At 32.6% G+C, this 23,206-nt stretch overlaps 1 protein-coding gene across 1 annotated transcript in view; it reads left to right on the forward strand.

Annotated features, from left to right (window-relative positions):
* The window catches only part of LOC110111240 (microtubule-associated protein 70-2), a 29,533-nt gene extending 7,131 nt beyond the window's left edge, over positions 1 to 22,402 (forward strand). Inside the window, exons 5-11 of the mRNA XM_020843008.2 lie at positions 609 to 779; positions 873 to 1,028; positions 1,162 to 1,308; positions 1,465 to 1,536; positions 1,663 to 2,196; positions 2,274 to 2,461; positions 21,938 to 22,402. Of these exons, the coding sequence (XP_020698667.1) occupies positions 609 to 779; positions 873 to 1,028; positions 1,162 to 1,308; positions 1,465 to 1,536; positions 1,663 to 2,196; positions 2,274 to 2,461; positions 21,938 to 21,977 (1,308 nt within the window). The 3' untranslated portion in view covers positions 21,978 to 22,402. The remainder of the gene's footprint in view (positions 1 to 608; positions 780 to 872; positions 1,029 to 1,161; positions 1,309 to 1,464; positions 1,537 to 1,662; positions 2,197 to 2,273; positions 2,462 to 21,937) is intronic.
* Positions 22,403 to 23,206: the final 804 nt, after the last annotated feature.

A 23,206-nucleotide genomic window follows, 5' to 3' on the forward strand; every position in this document is an offset into this window, starting at 1 on the left:
GTTCAAACTCCTCGAGCATTGCAACACAAGGAGTGTTTGTTCCAAAGCAAACCACAGATGAACGTCACCCGGATCCTGAAGAACATTGGAGGACAAGTTCAGGAGCTTGATGGAGTTCTACATCAAGATTAGAAACTTGACGAAGGTGAACTATCTTCCGACCCTTTTTTCCTTCTAACTTCTCCTCGATCGTGACGTCATTTAAAGTGATGAAAGTTTCTTCGCTTAGCCGTATTGATGAGTATGTGTGAGAGATCGTAATAGTGACTACTCTTATTGTTAATCAAGGGATTTCTTTTGAAACCCCCATGTTAAGCAAAGTTGGATTTAAGATGATGTCGTAGTTGGGGGGGGGGGGGGGAGGGGATATTTTCTCTTTGATTAATTTAAGATGATGTCGTAGTTGGTTATTTTATTTTGGTAGGTTTAAGTTAATGTCTTCTTCTATCTGCTACCGAGCTGGTCCCCCATCTAAGTATATAGAATTTAAGGATTGATGCTAACTGGTTGATTAATAGTCAGGAACCCGTTAGTGCCGTTTTCTGCTTAATTTTATTGGTAATAGTCAACCGGCATGACGGCTTTGGTTTTTTACTTTCCTTCTGTAGATCGCTAAGCTGCAAGATGACAATAGGGCGTTAGATCGCCTAACCAAATCAAAGGAAGCTGCACTGCTTGAAGCAGAAAGAACTGTTGAAATTGCATTGGCAAAGGCTTCTATGGTAGATGATTTACAGAACAAAAATCAAGAATTAGTTAAGCAGATTGAGATCTGCCAGGTAACATGAACAAACAGCTTTTTAATTGCTTAATTTCTGAATAAAATGTTTTACTTTTTGAGTTGTTGTTTCCCATGTGTCCCATATTTTTAGGAAGAAAATAAGATCTTGGATAAAATGCATCGACAAAAGGTTGCGGAGGTCGAAAAGCTTAGCCAGACTGTACGGGAGCTAGAGGAAGCTGTTCTTGCGGGTGGTGCTGCAGCAAATGCTGTGAGAGATTACCAGCGAAAAGTTCAAGAGATGAATGTACTTTTTAAAACTAACTTCAGTAGTTCAGGAATCTACTGATTCCTATATTTATTTTGTAATATCTTAGATGATTTTGTTTTTTTTTTCCCGCACATTCCATTTTATAAAAATAATGAATTACTTCTACTAGGATGAGATGAAGACTCTTGATAGAGAGCTGTCACGTGCAAAGGTTTCTGCTAACAGGGTTGCAGTAGTTGTTGCAAATGAATGGAAAGATGCAAATGACAAAGTAATGCCTGTTAAGCAGTGGCTTGAGGACCGGCGATTTATGCAAGTAAGTGTTTTACTAGCTCTTTGTTTGCATGATCTTATTTTCCAATTATCCTATGAAACTTAGTTTATCTTTGAATTTGGATTTTCTTTCTTTCTTATGGTTGTTTTGGTGTGATTTTTGGTGAGTAATTGTAATAATCTATCAACTTTCTTCCAGGGAGAAATGCAACAGCTACGAGATAAGCTTTCTATAGCAGAACGCACTGCTAAATATGAATCTCAGCTGAAGGTGTTCTTTCTTTCTCTACCCTTCCTGTGCATTCTTAAACTTTTACCTTTTTGCTAGTAGTTGCTCAAGGAAACATATATGAATAAAGAAATGATTTTAAAAAAATATATGTTTTAATTTCCTTAGGAAAAATATCAGTTGCGGCTGAAAGTACTTGAAGAGGGTCTGAGAATGTCTTCTAGTGGTGTTAATCGTACCAGTGTGGAGGGCAGGAGCGTAAGCAATGGCCCTTCACGCAGACAATCATTGGGAGGTGCTGATAATATGTCAAAGGCTTCCCCTAATGGTCTTCTAACTAGGAGGACTTCATCCTTCCAGTTTAGATCTTCCCTCTCAAGTGGTTCTAGCATGGTGTTGAAGCATGCAAAAGGAACGTCAAAGTCCTTTGATGGCGGAAGTAGGTCATATGATCGCAATAAAGTCCTTGCCAATGGGATTAATTATTCACACAACAAATCTACTGATGAGACGAGGGATGGTGATGCACGTAGCAATTGGAAGGATAGTTTAGAGGAGAAACCTGATGAGCTTCGCACTGAAGATGCAGATGACTCTGTGTCTGGATTGTTGTATGATATGCTACAGAAGGAGGTGATCACTCTCAGAAAAGCATGCTATGAGAAAGACCAAAGCCTGAAGGACAAAGATGATGCCATTGAGGTAAATACATCGCAGCTAGAGTGATTAATATTCATTGTATATTCTACGGCATTTTGAATTTGGAGTTCTACTTGCAGATGCTGGCAAAGAAAGTAGATACATTAACAAAGGCAATGGAAGTAGAGGCCAAGAAAATGAGAAGAGAGGTGGCTGCCATGGAGAAGGAGGTTGCTTCCATGCGAGTAGATAAAGAGCAAGATAATAGGGCAAAACGTCTTGGTAGTTCTAAAGTTCCAACTAACACTTCGCAGCTCCTTCCTGGAAGGTAATTCCAATGTTATTTCTTATCCATTTGACCGTTTTGTTACACTGATAAATGGATATTCTATGCATGTTGATTTGGCTGCTGAGAGCATTATTCCTTTTAGTTATACCTGTTGGGCATTTTCATGGTCTAGGTTTTGCTAATATAAATCTGTTATAATGCTCACAAAATCATGCAAACACACATAAATTTATAGATCACAAACTCTTAATCTAGATAATTTTTGCTACTAATATGAAAACTGAAAACACAAAGAAAGTAATGTAAATGATAATTAAGCAGCCATTCACAATGAATAATTTGTAGAAATTTGTAATCATAAATCAATTGAAAATCATGTTATCTTAGAATTTTAGGTTCGATCAAATATGATGAAATATTAATTATGCATGCATAGCCAATTATAAGAATTTATAGAATATACTTGAAGTAAAATGAATATAAGTCACCAAATTAAGCTGGTCATTTGGATATGGAGATAATATATATTAAAAATTTTCCGTTTCTTGTAGAAGTATGCTAGAATTACATATTCAATTATGAATTTGTTTTAAAATTAATTGGTTGTTCTTTTCATGCCTTAGATTCTTTTTTTATAATCATAAATCCTTTTTGCTTGCATTAAAAATATCCAAACATAAAAATTGATATCCCTGTAATCCCAAAATCCATATAGCTCAGTTATAATAAATCTGGTAGCCTTGATTTTAAGTTGCCATTTATAACCACGTAAGATTATGTCCCACAAAAGGCCTTATGCACCACCTTAAACCATTCAATCGCAGAAGGCTCTAAATTTAATCCCAAACAAAAAAATCCAAAAACTCGATCATAAGAGTTAAATTGTAAGCATAAAATAGCAATAACCCTTCAAGGAAAGGATATACATCTTATTGAACCATTTAAGCTGCAAAGCAATAGTTCCAACACTTGTAGTCAATTGTTTCAACTTCAAGTTAATAATTTTGGCCAGAAGTTTCCAAGATCTAATATAAAAATCTATTTTTCATTCTTCTTAACGCATGAAACATTCATTTCTGATTATTATAAATATCAAAATTTGCGTTAATTCTGTTCGGCATGGAAAAAATTGGTTTTGATAAAATTTTCGACTAATAATCTTCAAGTAGGTGTAGGGATAATTTTTGTGCTTCCTATAGAGTAAATCCATGATCACATGCATGCATATCATGCTAGTACACAAGGTAACTTCGATATCCGTCATTTAATATCGCATTTGATACAATTTTATGATTGTGTGAAGCATGAAAGACTAGATAGAAAGATAAAGAGTTCAAAGTAGGACCACGATTGAAAGTCCTAAATACATTGCAACTGTTCTAATGTTATAAATGCTTTTGGAACTTTTAATTTATAAGCATTAATCATGATGCATTGTATGATTTTTATGTTCTTAATTTCTTAGCTCCTAATTTTGTAAGGGTTTTTATAAGAGGCCTTTTTAAGTGTTTAGATGAATCATTACTCTATCATCCGGTTTTGAATGAATTTATTTGTTGTTATTAACAATTTCTTTTCTATGAATATCTTTAAATATTAACTACTTGTTTTTTGTGAATATCTTTAGGCAAGTAATGCGTAAATGATTGTTTAAATTCACTTAGTCTAGATAGGAAGTCCAACTAGACTGATAGGTTTTCTAGTTTGAAAGACTGACTATTTTAATTGGACATATGTCTATAGATCTATCAATTAATCAATTCTATGCAAGCTTAACCATAGATAATATCAATTCCTCCCAACTCAAACAAATGCATACTTTGGTTAGATATTGTATAAAATCACCTAAACTTGTATTTATTACTTCAATATGTTTGATAGTTTGTGGGTATAAGTAGTTGAAAATTTTATTTTAGTTTCCTTTTTTTTTTATGGAGATTTTCACTAATAACTCATTATTTTCACATATATATCGAATACATTCATTTTAAGTAAACCATACAGTTCAATAACTTGTTGAACTTCATTAAGGTATAACTTGGCTATATGTGAGGAGCAACAACAATTTTATTATATGAAATAAAATGAGTCATTTTAGAAACTTGATATATATTGACAAGATAAGAATTGCGTCTCATAAAATTTTGTGACAATCTTAATGCAAAATTCATATAAACATACTTCCAATATTTATATAGAGCAGACAAAAACGAGCATAACCCAATATTGCTTCTTTTTCCTTGTTTAATAGATTCGACATTATGAAATTATTTGTGCTCCATCCTTTTTTTAACATGACAAATAATATACTTTCTCAATCACAACTTTATTTTTTCTAGACTAAAATGGCCTACAATACTACCAACATGTAATTAAAGTATAAGAATATCTCTTAAAAACTGACCCAGAAATTTATATATGAGATATCTTGAAAAGATAGTCATCTTTAATCATATATATTTTTATCATGCATGAGTAGCTCTATTTATAAGAATATTTCATTGAAATCCTCAATAAGTTGCATGGTCTTATGATGGAAGGTGCTGAAGGGCCTAAGATTTCTAATGGAAACTTGATGATATAATAGATTTAAAATTCATAATTTCAAGGACCAGCCCAAGACTTATTTTCTTTTGATGTAAACTTAAGTTGTGAGAAATCGCACAAAAATTGATACTGCAATGATTTACAAAATCAAGGAAGTCAGTAAGAAATGAGAAGGCTATTCAAATTTTTTGCATTCATTGAAACCTAGTGGTAATGTGTTTGACTAAAAATAGAAACGCCTATAAATCTAATAACAAAATATTTAAAAGTAAAGAATCATGGAAATAGTTCACTAATAAAAAAAATCTAAGATTCATTCTGCTATAAGAAGAAAATTTACCTTGGAATGTGCTTATTACACTTACAAAGCACTCGAAAAAATCCAACATCTAATTGACACAGAAGGTTGAGATGGATAATCTTAAAATTTATTGAACCAAACGAGGCACATAATTGATAGTCCATGTTTGTGAATGTTTTCATGTACATTAGATAAGTTATTAAACTCTTATGATGATTTATAACTAATTCATATTAGTAATGTTTAAGAAAACTCAAAATAGATAAAGATACAAATGATAAGCTTATATAGTTTATCATCATGTTTAAAATAAGTTTGAAATATAACTTTTTCCCAATGAGATTTAATATTAGTTGTGATGATAGTATAACATAACATTAAAGAGTCTCGTTAAAGCATCTTCAAACTCACTTATTTCATTATCAAATTTGTGAATTTCACTCCTCTATCAAATTCTTTCACCTCAACACATGAATTTCTACTAGGACATTCATTTACACAATATAACTAATTTGATGATATTTTAAATTATCTTTTGTATGAATTATAAACCAATTGCTATATCAATTGACTTTCCTTTATAATCCTTATGAATAGTAATGGAACTTTCTTTATACGTGGCAGATGTAATATATTGAGCTTGATTATTCTTATGATGTGAGATATAGATGTAGGAAATTTAACATTGTCTATTGTATGAATGATGTAGACGAGAAATAGGAAAAAAGAAAAAAAAAGTGGAATTCTCCATGTCCCTTATTGGTAGAAATTGACCCCTTATATAAAGGTTTACAATGAGAAAATGTTGGGAAGAAATAAATATATTCTAATATTAAGTACAAACCTCAATGTCCACTGCAACGGTTCTTGGATTCTTGCCTTCCAATAAAGTAGGAACTGTATCCTCCACCTAAGCAATATATGCAATATATGGACCGTCATTCCTTCTTGAAAGCTAACAAAAGCATACTTATTGTCGTTGGTCTGCTAACTTTCAAAGATGCCCATGAGCTTTCATGTCATAATTGGAAGAGGGTAAGGGGGTAGGCTGTTGCAACATTCAACACTCCCTTTTTGTTGTTTTGTAAACGTCCAACAAATTGAGCCTGTCAATTAATTTTTCAAATAGGCCTTCAGCTAATTTTTGGTCAAGACGTTAGCAGTTCTATCACACATAAATCTCTGCTTTAAATTTTTTCTTTGTTTAATGAATTTTTGATCTATCATCAAATGTTTGCTCCAATCATGATGGATAAGATTGTGTGCTATGCTAATGGCATCCTTATTGTTACAATATACTATCATGGGAGTTTTGATAGTTCCTTGAAGTTTTTCTAAGAGTAGCTTTTGTTGGATTATTTTGCCAATCCACTGGCCAATGATTTGAGTTCTATATCAGTGCTACTACTTTGTCGCAACGTTTTTGTTTTCTCATCCTGGTTACATGATTGGCCCTCACATAGTTAAAATATTTTGAAGTAGATCTTCTATCCACTATAGACCCAGCCTAATGAACTCCTGTATAAATTTAGATAATTTTGGATTCTCATTTCTTAAAGAAAAGCCCATTGACGACTTTCTTTTTTAAGTTTTTAAGAAGCCTAATAGCATGTGTGCTTTGAAAGTGAAAAAAAAATGTGTGCTTTGAAATTGGCATGCTTAAAATGACTTACCAATTTGGCATGAAAGGCTATGTTAGGTATGATATGAGCTAAATAAATGAATTTCCTCATCAACCTTTGACATCTACCTCTATTAACTAGAGAATTGGTGTGAACATTACTCAATTTTTTGTTTGGATCAATCGTAGTGTCATTAGGCTTGTTTAAAGTAAAGTCAATTTCTTTTATAAGATCTAGATCATAATTTCTCTGAAAGATGGTTATGCCAAATTTATTCTTAGAGATTTTCAAAAAAAAAAAAGAGATGCCAAAGATTTTTGTTTGAAACTTTTTGGTTAGTTTTTGTCACGACCCGGCCCGGCTAGCCCGTCGATAACGGGGCGGGAACAGGCGATCGTACGGAAGATCATATAAAATATAATCAAATTCATTATAAATTTAAACTCAGTTTACAAAATATCATCCAACATTAAAAGAAAGAGCCACTAAGAAAGATCAAATTGTTCTTCTGTCACACAACTGTTAAAAACTTTTTAAATATCAATTACATTACATAAGCTCTCAACATTTCATAAACTTCAAACTCACGAACTACAGAAACAAACTCAAAGACTCAAACTTAAAACATAAATGGAACCTTTCGACTAGAGGTCCCCTACGACGATACGTATAAGGTCGTCGAGCAGCCATCACTTATCTCCTGAAAATATTTTCAAAAATAGGAATGAGACAACGCTCAGCAGGTGAAAAACATTTATTTCAAATTTATGAAATATTTTCTTTTATCTTCCTTAAACATGTCATTAAGCATGAAAATAATAAAAGAACAGTGTAAACATTGATACTTGAATGTATAAAACAATTTCAATAATCATTCCTTAGACTTTTTCTTTATTCCATATCATTCTTTACTTTCTTTTCCATAAACATTTCATATTTCCTTAAATACATAATTTTCATAGTCATAAAATATAAATCACCCGTCCCGGAAGTGCCTGATTTTGTACTGATCAGGTACACAGTCAATTGTTTGGCCATTTCCTTTACCATAGGCTCTACGAGCCTCCTTTACCATTGGCTCTACGAGCCACCTTTACCATTTTTGACACTTCTGGATCAACATGCACATGCACTTTAATATAATACTTTCATGAAAGGGGGGTTTGAAAATTTATCAATGTCTCATATGATTTTCTCTAAGTTATGAGTTAAAAGAAAAATTTGCATCTCTTATCCTTTGCTTAATTTGAACAGTTTAAAATAATGTAACATGAATTAAACAAAGATTGAAGAACTATCAGTCATAATAAAGAAGATCAGGAATATAAATTTGCAACAATTTTAAAAGTGCAGAATTATTTAATTAACATTTCATAAATTCAGATCAGAAATATAAATTTGCAAAAATTTTAAAAGTGCAGAATTATTTAATTAACATTTCATAAATTCAATTTAAATGCAAATCACCTACCTCAAATCAAATACGGCACGTCGCTTCGACACAAGTCTTCCACTCCACCCTTAATGATTACAACCTAGGAATAAAATAAACATGTCACATAATTCCATATTTCATTAAGGCTAATTCTAAGTCTAATGTTAAACCCGTTTATTTCCATTTAACTATTTCTTAAAATGCTTAATAGATTTTTGATTAAAATAACATAAATTTTCGGATTTAATTAATTACTTAATTTTTGGAAAGTCATAAGTCAAAATTTTATCAATGTCATGTTCTAAAAATATTCCTAAACATATAATTAATAATTATATGTTAAATTTTCGGATTAAATAATTTAGGAAGTTAAGAAAAATAATTTTTATCTAAAATATCAAAATTTTTATCATTAAAACATTTCTTATACCTTAAAGAACAAGAATTGTAAAAAGATTTTTCTTAAAATCATAGATTAGGAAAAACCCTAATTTACAAATCTCCAAAAATCCTTCCAAAAACATCGTTTCTACCGTTAACATGCTTCCCTAATCATTCCCTAAAGGTTTCTTAAAGAAATTTGGAAAGAATTTCAAAATTCTATAAAACCCTAAAATTTTCTTTTCCAAAAATCATGAGATCGAGAGGGATTCGTTTGAAAATAATCATACCGGAGTAACCCTCTCGCCGTCCTCTTCGATTTGACCTAAAATCTTCGCCGGAAGATCGTCGTCGGAGCCACCCTCGCGGAAGCCACCGTCCGCCCATCGCCCTTTCTCCCGTTCGGTCCGCTCAAATCACGCGTGAAATGGATAGGGAAGTTTCGGTTCATGCTATTAAGGGAAATAGAAGTTTTGCAAATGACATATATGCCCTTGCTTAAATAATTCAGCCTTCTATTTAAAAAAGGGGTAAAATCGGTATTTTTAGACTTCTAAAAATAATAACTCCAAAATTGGGTACAAGTTTTATATACTAAAACGATCAGAATTTCGCAAGGGATTTTCTAAAATTATCATCGTTACAATCCGACAACTTTGAAAATTTTACTTAAATCTCGTCGCGGTGCTTTGAAAAGCGTGCGAAGCCTAAAATAGCATTTTGCGGGTTTAACAGTTTTTTACTTAATATACTTATCTAAAACACATTATCTCCTATAACAATCATATTATCAACATGTACAATTAGAATGGTTGACTTATCATTCTTGTGTTTGAAAACAAGGTTTGATTAGAGTGAACCTATTTGAACCCTGTGAATAAACTTTTGTGAACTTTTTGAACCATGCTTGAGGTGATTTCTTTAAGCCTATAAAAAGATTTTTTTTTTTCAATTTGTAAATTAAGTGTCTTCAGAGCCACTAATCCTTAGAGGAGAATTCATGTAGACTTCCTTATTTAATTCATTATTCAAGAATGGATTTTAAACACCCAGCTGGTTAAGTTGTCAGACAAAGTTGACTGCTATTTAAAGAATTTATCCAAATAGTGTTAAGTTTAGCCATAGGATTGAATGTTTTAGAATAGTCGATCTCATAAGTTTGGGTGAATTGTTTTACAACTAGTCATGCTTTATATTTCCTAATGGATCCCGTAGATATATTCACAATGAAGATTTGTTTACATCTCATATGAAAGGCATCCCTGGTCTTTGAGTAACTTCTTGTGTTTCATTTTTATTCTAGCCCTTTCATGTCCTCTTCAATTGCTTCTATCCATTTTGTATTTTGAGTGACTGCTGCTACCTTCTTCTGCATTTCAATATCTAAAAGGGTAGAGACCTTTTTTTTTAAGGAGGATAGATGGTCTTATACTTTCTATGGTTGATAGAAAATGCGGAATACTGTCAAAAGAAGGTGGAGTTTGTAATTTATCAAGTTTTGGTAGGATTTTTGACATTTTTTAGGAGTTATAAAGATTTTACGTTTTTGTAGATTCTTCTTTCAAAAGTGAACATGTAGTCAAGCGGGACATTGTTGGGTCGAACAAATAGGATATTTGATATCCTTAATGTCATGGGGTCTATGAAGGTTTTATTAGTGGGTTGGAGCATTTTAGAAGAAACAATATTAAAATTTTCTTATTCTTGTATCTCTCTTTTCTAAAAGAAAGGTTTGTTCTTAATGAAGATAGCATCCATGGATATTAAAAAAAATCTCTTTTATCAATGGAGTTAATACTTATACTGAATTTTGTTTTGCTCAGTGTTAAAAAAAAAATACACTTGAAGGTTTTGAGATCAAGCTTAATTTTTTTATGTTATTGATTGTGGACAAATGCAGTGCATCCAAAAATTTTAAGTAGAAGATTGCAAACGGCATGAGTATTAGAAAATGAGTTGAAAAACACATCAATCAAAGTTTTGTATTGAAGGATATTGGTAGGAAGCTAATTTATAAGGTATCTTGCAATGAGGATGTCATCACCTTAATTATATTTAGGTGCATTAGCGGTGAACATAATATATCCTGCTAATTTTAAGATATGTCTATTTTTTTACTCAATTGTACCATTTTCTTGGGAAGTGTTGGGGAAAGAGCTTTTTTTGATAATATTGTTCTTGTTTTGGTAGTTGTAGGAAGCTAATTTATAAGGTAGCTTGCAATGATGGCATCACCTCATTTATATTTAGTTGTGTTAGCGGTGAACATAATAGATCTTGTCACCGTTAAGAGATGGATATTTGTTTTTGCTCGACTATACATTTTGTTGAGTGATGGGACAAGAGTTTTGATGGATAATATTGTTTTGGTTCAAGCAACTTTTCAAGATGTCAAAATAATTATTATCTCTATTTTAGAGGAGTTTTTACATTTCAGTAGAATATTTGATGTAGGCAAAGAGGGGGGGGGGGGGGGAGCTGCTATGTTGAGTTGCTGCTTCTTTATCAGCTCATTATTACTTGTATTTCACCTCTTTTTTAGCTCATTATGAGGTGTGGACCTGGTTCTTTCCCCCTCTCTATTGGCCTTTCGGTTCCTCCGTTGGCTTCTGTCCTGTGGCTGGCTTTTCCTGTATCCAGTGGCTGCCTTTTCATGTCCTTGTGAGGCCCCCTTCGGGTGTTGCTCCTAGAGCCGCCTGCTGGCCTTCTGTTTTCCCTTTCTTGATTGCTCCTAGATGTTCCTTGTTTTTTGGGCTGATGTTAGCTTCTCGGTTTGGGTTTGGTTATTCGGTTTTTGTTGTTTTGTTGGGAGCTGCTATGTTGAGTTGCTGCTTCTTTATCAGCTCATTATTACTTGTATTTCACCTCTTTTTTAGCTCATTATGAGGTGTGGACCTGGTTCTTTCCCCCTCTCTATTGGCCTTTCGGTTCCTCCGTTGGCTTCTGTCCTGTGGCTGGCTTTTCCTGTATCCAGTGGCTGCCTTTTCATGTCCTTGTGAGGCCCCCTTCGGGTGTTGCTCCTAGAGCCGCCTGCTGGCCTTCTGTTTTCCCTTTCTTGATTGGTTCGGTTGGAGGTGTTTGGAGCTGTTTGGCTGCATCTTTTCACCTATATATTGGGTTGTTTTTAGTGTAGAAAAAAGAGAGATTTTGTGATAATTTTTGGAGCCAAAAAACCAGCTGGTTTCTTCTTGGAAAAGCTTGCGAGCTTGTTTCATTTCTCTTCTCCTTCTTCTTCGATTTCGTCTCGGGCTTTTTATCTCATTCTTCTATCCGCAAGTGTCCATCTCATATGTATCTTTCTTCTCAAGCGATATAAAAGGATTTTTAAGTGTTTTATGTTATAAGTTTGTATGCGTCGTCTTTATAATATAAAAGTTAAGTTGTTTTATGTTTAAATGTTGTTTTTTTTGTCTGTTTGTGGCATTTTAAAAGGAAGACCTAGTATGTATGTATTTTGCGATCTTTTTGATTGCATCAATTTGGTATCAGAGCCTAGGTTAGTATATTCCTAGGTTGTTTGTGCCTTTTTTAAAGTATTTAAAAAAAAGTGAAAAAACATGGTGTAATTGAGCCCAAGGTTGGAGATAGTAAACCAAAAGTTCTCAACTAAAATATTTGTATGAGCCGATGGATTCTGACATAAGGAAATTCTACTAATTCCCTACAGAACGAGTTGTATCAAATTAAATATCAGATGCACTTATGTACGGAAAAATACGGAAAGAAAAAGCAAAATCTCCCGACCCAATTCAAGCTAGAAAGAGAAATGATCATGAAGAAATATGCGGCTTTGATTCAATATTTGAATATGGCGCCTTTGTCTCATCAGGAACGTACTCAAGCATCCTCATCAGGAGATTAGCACTTTCAACTGGCGAAGAATTTGAGCTGATGTTGGCTTCTCGGTTTGGGCTTGGCTTCTCGGTTTTGGCTTGGCTTCTCGGTTTTTGCTGTTTTGTTCGGAGCTGCTATGTTGAGTTGTTGCTGCTTTATCAACTCATTATTACTTATAGTTCACCTCCTTTTTAGCTCATTATGAGGTGTGGACCTAGTTCTTTCCCCCTCTCTGTTGGCCTTTCGGTTTCTCCGCTGGCTCCTGTCCCGTGGCTGGCTTGTCCTGTACCCCGTGGTTGCCTTTTCCTGTCCCCGTGAGGCCCCTTCGGGAGCTGCTCATGGAGCCGCCTGCTGGCCTTTTGTTTCCCCTTTCCTGATTGGTTCGTTTGGAGGTGTTTGGGGCTATTTGGCTGCCTCTTTTCACTTATATATTGGGTTGTTTTTAGTGTAGAAAAAAGAGAGATTATGTGATAATTTTTGGAGCAAAAAAACCTACGGGTTTCTTCTTGGAAAAGCTTGCGAGCTTGTTCCTTTTCTCTTCTCCTTCTTCTTCGATTTCATCTCGGGCTTCTTATCTCATTCTTCTCTCCGCAAGTGTCCACCTCATATGCATCTTTATTCTCAAATGATATAAAAGCATTTTTAGGTGTTTTATGTTATAAGTTTGTATGTGTTGTCTTTATAATATAAAAGTTAAGTTGTTTTATGTTTAAATGTTATTTTTTTGTCAGTTTGTGGTATTTTAAAAGGAAAACCTAGTTTGTATGTATTTTGCTATCTATTTTATTGCATCAATATTGAGCTTTAAACATGTTGTGAAAGTTTTTTCGAGTTTATTTTGCATCAGATTTATCTTTTAACAAGTGTAACAACACATTGCTAGTTTGATCATATATATAAGTGATGAATCCTCATTAGTGTTAAGATTTTGAGATATGGATGAACCTAGATGTTATTATGCACAAATGAAAAAGGTTTGGTGGCCTTATATGGCTTAAGTTTAAGATAGTTCTTAGGTGTTTGGCATGCTGACAGATTTATATTGTAAAATGCCTTTATTACCAATTGTGAAAAGCTTGCATAATTTTTGATAGATGGGATCTACACTCACCAATACTTTTGCCCTCTTACCTTCCTCTTTTGCTGATATCTCATTGATCCCTGGGTTTCCTATTGCATATCATTAGTTCGTGGTCTATCATAATTATTATCATTATTTTGCCGGCTCATTAGTTCATGTATTGTTATAATTATTATTCTCCGATTTTGTATGTTTTTAAATTTTTATTTGAAGCTCTAATAGGATTGTACATATACGACACAGATTTTGGAATGAATATTGAACAAAATTTCTCAATTATTTTCATGTTATCAGATCCCTGGGTCTTTTCTTCCTTGCATTTCAATAATCTTTATTATTGTATTATCACAATCCTATGACCTTCATTGCTGCACTCTTTATTTATCCCCATTTTTCACAATTGTAGCTTTCATCACTGCATTTGCCTCAAATTGTTACCATTGTTACAACTTTCATCATTGCATTCTGCATTTCTTTCTCTTTTTTTTTTTACCTTATGAATATAATTGCATTTTACTTATCATTATATAATTATAATAATAATAACACCCATGTACCCTTGATCCTGAGTTCTCTTATAATTGAGGGATGCAATCGTAAGAGTTTTAAAATATCTGTTCAATTTTAGCTTGAATGAAAAGATTTAAAGTGGTCATGATTGGTACTCTTGTTCTTGAAGGTAAGAAAAAAATTAGCTCATTACAAAAGAAAAAAAAATCTTGATAGGAGCTCATGAAAAAGCTTCTACAATAGGTTGTACTTGTACTTAGCATCCTATGATGAACAACTTATGGTTATATTTATTTAGGGATTCTAAGTGTTATTATTTTTAAAAATTATTAGGCAAGCTAGGCATGGATGGCATCCATTCATTTGCTTGATGGAGAGTGTGAAATGCACGCATAAGCTTCATTAGCTTGGATTCACACTTTCCAAGATTTCTTCTCTTTACTCTACCTCTTTTGTTGCTACCTTATTGATTTGTGAGGTTCCTACTCCCTACAATATCAATCCATCTACTATTATAATTATTTTTCTGCCAACTCATCAATCAATAGGCTATTGTAATTATTTTTCCTTATATTTCCTATTAAAAGCTCTCCTAGAATTTTATAAATTTGGGCATGAAGTACCGACCAATTCTCTCCAACTTTTGTCTCTAAATAAAAAATAAACTAGTTTTATGCTGAGATAAATTAGGATAACTGAACTTATAATATGATGATACAACTTGATCCCCTTTTATGAGACTCTAGTTGATGCAATAAAAATTAGAAAAAAATTCTAATTTTTGCAAGCAAAATTTGGTATCAGAGAGAGGTTATGTGAGTGATTTTTGGAAGAAAATCTGCAGGTTTTGTTGGAAAAGCTTGCGAGCTTGTTCTCTCTTTCGTCTCGTCTTCTAACCTCTTTCTTCTCTCCGCAAGTTCGACGTCATCTGTATCTTTCGTCTCAAGCAAAGAAGAGCTCCTTTAAGTGTTTCATGTTTGTCGAAAGTTGTAAGTTATTTTTATTTTATAAGTTTGTAAAGATCGCCTTATCTTATAAAAGTTGTATTTTGCTTAAATGTTGTATTTATTTATGTTTGAGTATTTTGAGTATTTTCTTATAGCCTAGGAAATGTTTCTTTTGCTTGAAAAAATTAGAATTTTTTCTAATTTTTTCTTGCATCAATTTGATATTAGAGCGGGTTGTCAAGTGAGTCTTGGTGTCATGAGAGTTTTTAGAGAGTGTGTTATGGCTGATTTTTGGATCTAAAAACCTGAGGATTTTTCTTACTTCTTTGGAAAAGCTTGCGAGCTTATTCCGTGCTTCCTCCTTCTAGGAAAGCTTGCGAGCTTGTCCTCTCTTTATCTCGGCTTTTAACCTCTTTCTTCTCTCCGCAAGTTTGACGCCATATGTATCCTTCTTCTCAAGCAACCAAGAAATGCAAGTTTAGAATTTTATTTCATAAGTTTGTAATGTCATGTTCTGTTTTGTTTAAGTGTGATATTTGGTGTGTTCTTATTCTCAAGCCTTCCTAGGTTTTTTATGTAACTTTTGCAATCTTTTGATTGGCACTTGAACGAAGCTGATTTTGAATCTTGAGAAGCTCGATCTGTAGAGGATCTGAAAAATATGCATGAGGAGGAACCCATTTTGATGTTGGAAGATTGTCCTCAGGAGGAACCCAATTTTTTTGTCTTTTTCCATTTTTCTAAACACTTAAAAAAGAAGACAAACAACCTAGGAAGATACAATCCTAGGCTCTCACAGCAACTATTATGACTCACCAAGACTCACTTGCCAACCTTGCTCTGATATCAAATTGATGCATGCAAAAATAAGAAAAAACTCCTAATTTTTTCAAGCAAAAGAAACACTTCCTAGGATATAGAAAATACACAAAAATACTCAAAAATAGACAAAATACATATTAAAATTCAACTTATCTTATTATCAATGTATTAGGTGTTTAAGTGTCTTTTAATGTGTCTTTGTTATTATATCATCTATAATTTGTAGTTTTGTCGTTAAGTCATTCTATTAGTCGTTTTTTCGGTATATTTGATTTGAAATAGGTCAATTTTGGAAGACTTGCAAATTTTATATTTGTAGGCAAATTTTCTTGCCTACATCACTAGAAAAGCCTTTATTTATGGCAAATGCAGAATTACTTTCTTTGGAATTTTCATCAAAGCATCATAGACTTCGAACCTCACAAACATTGCCAATCATCTTCCTCGATTTCTGAACTTGAACAGCATTAGATTTTTATAAGAATATGATTTTACAGTTGCGATTTTGCTTACTGACCATAGAGGTTTAGAACATGCTAGATAAAATTAAGATAAAGCTTAGTTAGTTCTAATTGTCTCTGTCGTACCGTATGACATAGAGATCCATAAATAAGCTTGACTTTGAGGTTTCCAGTCGATGGAGTATAAGAGAATAGGTGAGGACAATTTGTCATGCAACCTCTTGCTCTCGAGTCTATAATCTAGTAAGGTTGCCTCTCTTATTATAGTTATAAATAAGAGAAAAAAAAATTTTTTTTGCGATAAAAGGGAGGAGCTGGCATCTTTTATAGAGGTGAATAATTTGCATGGAAGATCTAAATGCTTCTTGTTCAAGGAAATGTTGCCAATGTTTTTATTTCTTTCTTTTTATAATCCATTGCTTCTATTTTGATAACTATGAATGTCTTTATGGCGATTTTCATGATTGTTCCGATTTATTGGTTGGTCATGAAGTTTTAAATAATTTCCTGTTATATATTTAGTATTTTTACAAACATTGCACCAAAGATTACCTCTCTTTCTAAGCCTTGGGTCATGTATTGGCTTTTGCTTCAGATTTTTGATGGCAAGAGTACATTCTTTGGTTATGAGATTGTTTTTGGCATCTCTGAACCTTATTCTCCATTTTCCATTTTCCCTTTGAATTACGACATGTGCTTTTTTAAATTTTTGGAAGTGAATAAATTTGTTTGATTCATCAATGTACTTTATTTAGACTTTTATTGATATATGCAAGGAAATTATATGTTATTGTTTTATTTACAAGTTCGTTTAATTGCACTCCCCTCATCAATCATTTAATTTATTATTTTATTTTTCTCAAATTTTTGTGAGGATAGTGAAGTATTTTGCAACATTCATACTTCCTTGCTTTAGGTCATGAGCTTGATTTCGTAACTCACATAGTTGAGCAAAATTTTCAAGAAATGAGTGCTCTTTATTGACTTTTCTAGATAGCTTGTGTGGTGTTTTAGACTAATGACAAGGATCCTGTTTATTCTTCTATGGAATTGATTCACCAAAATATTTTAATGCATTATTATTTCTTATGATGGAAAGTAATGGTTGACCATTTTATGTATCTGATCTTTCCGCTTCCCTGAATCATAATTTGAACAGAGTATGATCATTGAAAGAAGTTCTTTCCATTTAGTTTGTGGGAACTGATCTAAAGTTGTAAGTTTTCCATGGGGACTCCCATAATGATCAATGATTTGGTAAGTTGGTTGGAGAATTGACTTCTCATCTTCTTGCTAGACACAATTAGGGTGTCACACCCGGATTTATAATTTCCACTCTGAAGCACATTACACAGAGCTAGGGTAGGACAAAGGGATGGAGACATTTTTCTTTGATATCATAATATAGCATGTTCCTTTGCATTATTGATTGTGAATTTTTCTATCGTCAACTAATTTGAAATATTTTTTAATTGAGCACGACTTAGAAAAATAATATTTGTATCTTAAAGAAAAAATAATATTTCACCGTAGACTCCCAAAAATTTTCCCTACATTATATTTTATTGAATGGGTTTATTTTATTCTGGAATGCAGACTCATAATGGTAAGCTCCTATGATTAATTACATCCCAAGGTAAGTTCCTCTTGAGAATTTTTTTTTATTAAAATAGTAGTTTACATTTATATTGGCTAATTTAAATTCAATGTTTTTAATTTCAAAGTTTTGATCTTTAGAATTTTAAAGGTGACTAGATAAACTTAGAATTGATGAGTACAAGCTAAAGGAAAAAAGAATAGGAGTATTTGATCATTAGAAACTCGAATTTATACAATACTATCTTATGCTGTGCTTTATAGTTTAAAATAAAATTATTTTAGAGTTGGTTATTTCATTTACAAATTTAGGGCTTATATTCTAATAATGCACAATTAAGAAAATGCCTAAGAAGTAAGAGCTTATGATGTAATTGAGAAGAACATTAATCTCATACCATAGAACTAATGTGAGAACCATTAATGGGTTGTAACTCAATTGGAATCTCACTTGAGGTTAAGTCAATCTAACCTTTGGTCTTATAATATTGTCGGGAATGAATGGCCAACGAAATCCAACTAAATCCACCTAAATGTTTTAAAACTATATAATTTTAATTTCAATGCATATGTAAGATGGATTAGGCTATTTTTAATTTTAAGAAAGATGACGTTTAGCTTAACCACTTGGGTTAAGATTTTTGATCATGAGGGTATACACATGTGAACTCATTATATAATTTTTCATTATCTAGTCATTAATGTGAAAGCTTTTATTTAGAAATGCGACTCACATTACTATGCATATGATATTCATAAATTAAAGATATGGGTTTGATGCTGATTTATAAGCGCTGTTATGGATAAACAATTAGTTAAAATATTAAATCTCTTACTAAGATCCAAAATAACTTTTTGCATTTCATTTTTATTTTGATAAAGTTAGCCTTTTTTTGGATAAACTATACAAGTTTATCTGAAAAAATATTTTACTCTAGTTGATTTTAGGACTGCTTATATTTTTAATAGTAAAAAATTAACTTCCTAATATCTTAACACATATAATGACTAATCTCCATGCCACCCCAAGCAAAGCAATGGAAGAAATGTAAAAGAAAAGCATGCATTTCTAATGCACACTAAAAAATGAAAGGAAAGCTGAGCTATCTTTCTTATACAACCCAGTTGAATTTATGGACTCGGCTTATGGCCCTTTAAGCTTGGGCTTACGATGCATGCAACGCTTCACTTTAGAGTTCATTATTCTAGTTTATATCATTCATTTATTGCATCCCATATACCTATATGACTTGCTAAAATTATGATTGCATTACATTACAAAAAAAAAAAAAAAGATAGTTTCCTTTTAAGTCAAGAATTAGAAAGCATGTAATGCATATATTCAAACATTTGAGTAGATCTAAAACTGAATATATGAAGTGTAATTTTAGTAATAATAGATCTAGTGGGGGGGGATTGTGACTTTGGGCGATCAAGTTATTAATAAGAGTACACATTTTAGATATCTTGGGTCCATCGTTCAGAGTGATGGTGAAATAGATGGGGATATTATTAGTAGAATTCAGGTTGGATGGTTGAAATGGAGGAATGCATCAGGCTTGTTATGTGATAGAAAAATCCCTCTCAAACTCAAGGGAAAATTCTATAAGATGGTAGTGAGACCTGCAATGTTTTATGGTGTAGAATGTTGGCTATTAAAAGAGAAGCATAATATTAAGTTAAGTGTTGCAGAGATGAGGATGCTCAGGTGGATGAGTGGGTTTGCTCTTAAAGACAAGATACAAAATGAGCATATACGTGTAAAGGTTGGAGTAGCACTAGTGGAAGATAAGATTAGATAGAGTCCCTTAGATGTTAGGAAAGTAGATGTATTAGATTTGACTTTTGTTAAGAAAGGTTGAGGTAGACCTAAAAAGACATGGTTAGAAAATATTAAGAATGACCTTTATTTATTAGATTTAGATGAGAATTTGACCTTTAACAGGACACAATGAAGAAAAATGATTCATGTAGCCGACCCCACATAGTGGTATAAAGGCTTGTTGTTGTTGTTTTTGTTGTCATCATCTTCCTCTTTAACATTAATCTGCAAATATTTTCTTTAGGGCATGTGCTCGTAAATTGGCCTGTTTGATCTTATTTATAATAAGCTTTAGCAGAATTGAAGAGCAGATGTAGTAGTAGCATATTTTCCTCTAGAATTATTGTTAACAATGTTTTCACTCCATTTAGATGCATTGGGTGCAACAAATTTAGTTTGAATGCTTTGGTGACAAAATGTATTTCCACTATATGATGTAACGCTCTTAAGCATGAGAAAATTTTGTAGTTATACAAAATCTAATGTAAGTTGAAAAGCTTGCTTGAGTGAGTGCCATTTATTTTGTGTTATTTCTCTTTGAAGATCATGTATTAATCTATATCTATATTTGTAATGTGTTGTTTTTTTATTTATTTTTATTATTTTATTATTATTATTTTTTGTGTTGTTTTATGATCTTCTATTACCTTAAAAAGTATTTTCTTTGGAACAATAGTTCACAGCATAAGTGATGTGGTCGTCATCTCCGAAATCCGATTAGGTTGGTCCAATGAATATGGGGAATGATTGTTAGGGCAAAGGCTCAGATAAGGAGCGACTCATAATAGGCTGCTAAGATGGAAGATTGGAAAATGAACTATATATCCTACATCTAAAAGGGATGAAAGGTTATAGGGTTATTTAAGTAAAAGTTTAAACTCAAAATATGATTTACATTTTAGCAGTATAATTGAAGTTTTGTTGGGAAATTTGAAGTGTACTCATGCTAGAGCATTATTAAAGTGGGTGATCCCTTGGGAAGTTACACCCTTAAAGGATAAAATTGCAGAATTTTGTTTAGAATGGTTTGAGTTGGGCCAATGCGGATAATACCTTACAATATGTCGATTGAGTTTTTACAAGTATCAAAACCAAACCTTATTCAGTTGGGCTTGGATTGAGTTGAATTTGGTGTCATTGGGTTCGTATTTCCGAGACGTTCAGTTTGACTGTAAGTTTGTTGAAATCGGAGTTCATATGGTTCCAATTTAATTTTTGAAGTTTCCAGGTTGATTTTTTTTCCTTGAGATTCGTGCTTGATCCAGATAGTTTTTTTATGATATATCAGTCATTATGCTTGGCTCAACACTCATGTCTTGCATTTTTTTAAGAACACACATTTTTTAAATTTTCAGCAAATTTGTTCAGTTTAGGGGAAAAAATGGCATTGGATATTTATAATGTCGATAGATGCATAATTGATGTATTTCTTATAAGGTAATCCATGAATTATCACAACTAGTTTTGTCACTACAATGCATAAAATTCCATTGATATCGACAATACCGTATACAATCAAATCCTTTAGAATGACTTTAGGAACAAGATTAATAGATTTGTTTGTTAGTGCGTTGAGCATGAACTCTCGGGGAGATTGAAAGAGAGAAGAATATAAAAAATTAATGATTAAATATTGAAATAAAATCAATGAAGAGTGAACTTTTACCAATACTTTTTAGAATTTCTAATTTATAAATATTTATTTCTATGCGTTGTATGATTTTATGTGGTCCTATATTTTTTCTTTTAAACTATTAAAAGGCCTTGCATGAGGCCTTTTAGGAATTGTCCGTGCCATTATCATATCAACTAATTTGAAGTCCACATGACACCTATTTCACATTCGCAGTATACTTATACTTGCATGGAAGAACATTTAATTATATAGTAACGCAAAATAAGCTATAATTTGTATACCATTGTTGCCTTGGTTGCCGCTTGCGCTTGCAGTCACTTGTCATCACCATTCGCTATTGCCTGCTGCCACCGCCTGTCGCTTGCCGCTTGCGGTCGCCCGCCACCACCGGTTGTTTAGCAGAATTGAAGAACCATCCTTTTTATTTCGTATTTATGTTGACAGTTTGGTGTACTACTGTTGCTTTCATTTCATTTATTTATTTATATACTTGATGGTGTATTTCTGTGTATTCCTGCAGAAATGTACCTCGAAGTGGATTGATGCGCAACCTTCAATGAGAGTATGTGATATGCCACGAGGAATATTTTCTCGAGGTCCTCTTCTTTTCAATGATTCCTTTCCTACTACCTACCTGCTTAGGTTTTAGATCGAGACATGCCATTATCTCTGCTTTAGATTGAGATTGGTAAGGAAAACATCAAGGGAGAAGATGGGTCTGCACCTGACATTTTGACTAATGGCATACTAGTATTATAGGAGTGAAGCTAAAGATTCTAACTTTTTGTGTGACCTTATCTGATAATAACTTTGTTGTTTGGTTGTATAGGTTTCTAGGCCTCTGTAATTTCATCAGTATCATGATTTTTTTTTTCCTTATGTATTTTGGGTTGTGAATATTATTGTAATTTCAGATAGCCTTGTTGCTTTCACTAAATGGTTGTCTGATAATTTCAGTCTTTGATTTATTTGTTTGCTCCCTTTATCTGTTGTAACGGTAAAATGGTCAGATAGTCAGGACATGAATGCAGTTATAGCAAATATCAAGTAATTCGTTCTTAGGGCTTTTTCCTGTTACCGTTTGAAAGTGGTTGAATTTTACTTCTACGAGTGAGTTCAAATTTATTTCAATTTTTCAAAGCAGGGTTTCACTCTTCAAGAAAAAATGAGAATGTGGGGGCGTATTTACATTCTGACATATTAATGGGATGATTAACATTATAACTTGCATGCATTCTCTTTATCCCATTTAAGGATCGAGCTTACAATATTATTATGGACCATGTGATGCAAAAATAAAAGCTGTCTAGTAGGGGTGTGTATTGTGTACGCAATCCGAACATAGAATTGTGTTCGGATGCTGTGTATTTACTTCTTATTTCACTGCATATTTTTTGATACATTATGTTTTCTACGTATTTTTTCGTATTTTTTGAGTATTATTTATTTGCTAATTATTTGTCACGAAAAAATTATGTCTCAAAAAATACGCAACAAAATAAGCAGTGTGTACGCGCATCGTACACAATAATTTCTGTCTAGTAGAGGACCATGCATGCGCAATGATGTAATGATAAGCTTGAGTTCTAAAAATGCTGTTTTATATTTGGACGAATGCGCAAACATTTGGACAAATGTTGAAAAGGTAAAGTGATTATTTTTGTATATTGAAGAAATTTAAGGGAGAATAAATTTTTTATAAGTTATAGTTGGATATGAATTATACACAAATAATCAATATTGGCAAACAAATTACTTGATAAACTTTAAAAGACTAAAAATTAGGATA

This window comes from Dendrobium catenatum, unplaced genomic scaffold (assembly GCF_001605985.2).
Source record: "Dendrobium catenatum unplaced genomic scaffold, ASM160598v2 fragScaff_scaffold_1090, whole genome shotgun sequence".
In the NCBI taxonomy this organism is placed as follows: Eukaryota; Viridiplantae; Streptophyta; class Magnoliopsida; order Asparagales; family Orchidaceae; genus Dendrobium; species Dendrobium catenatum.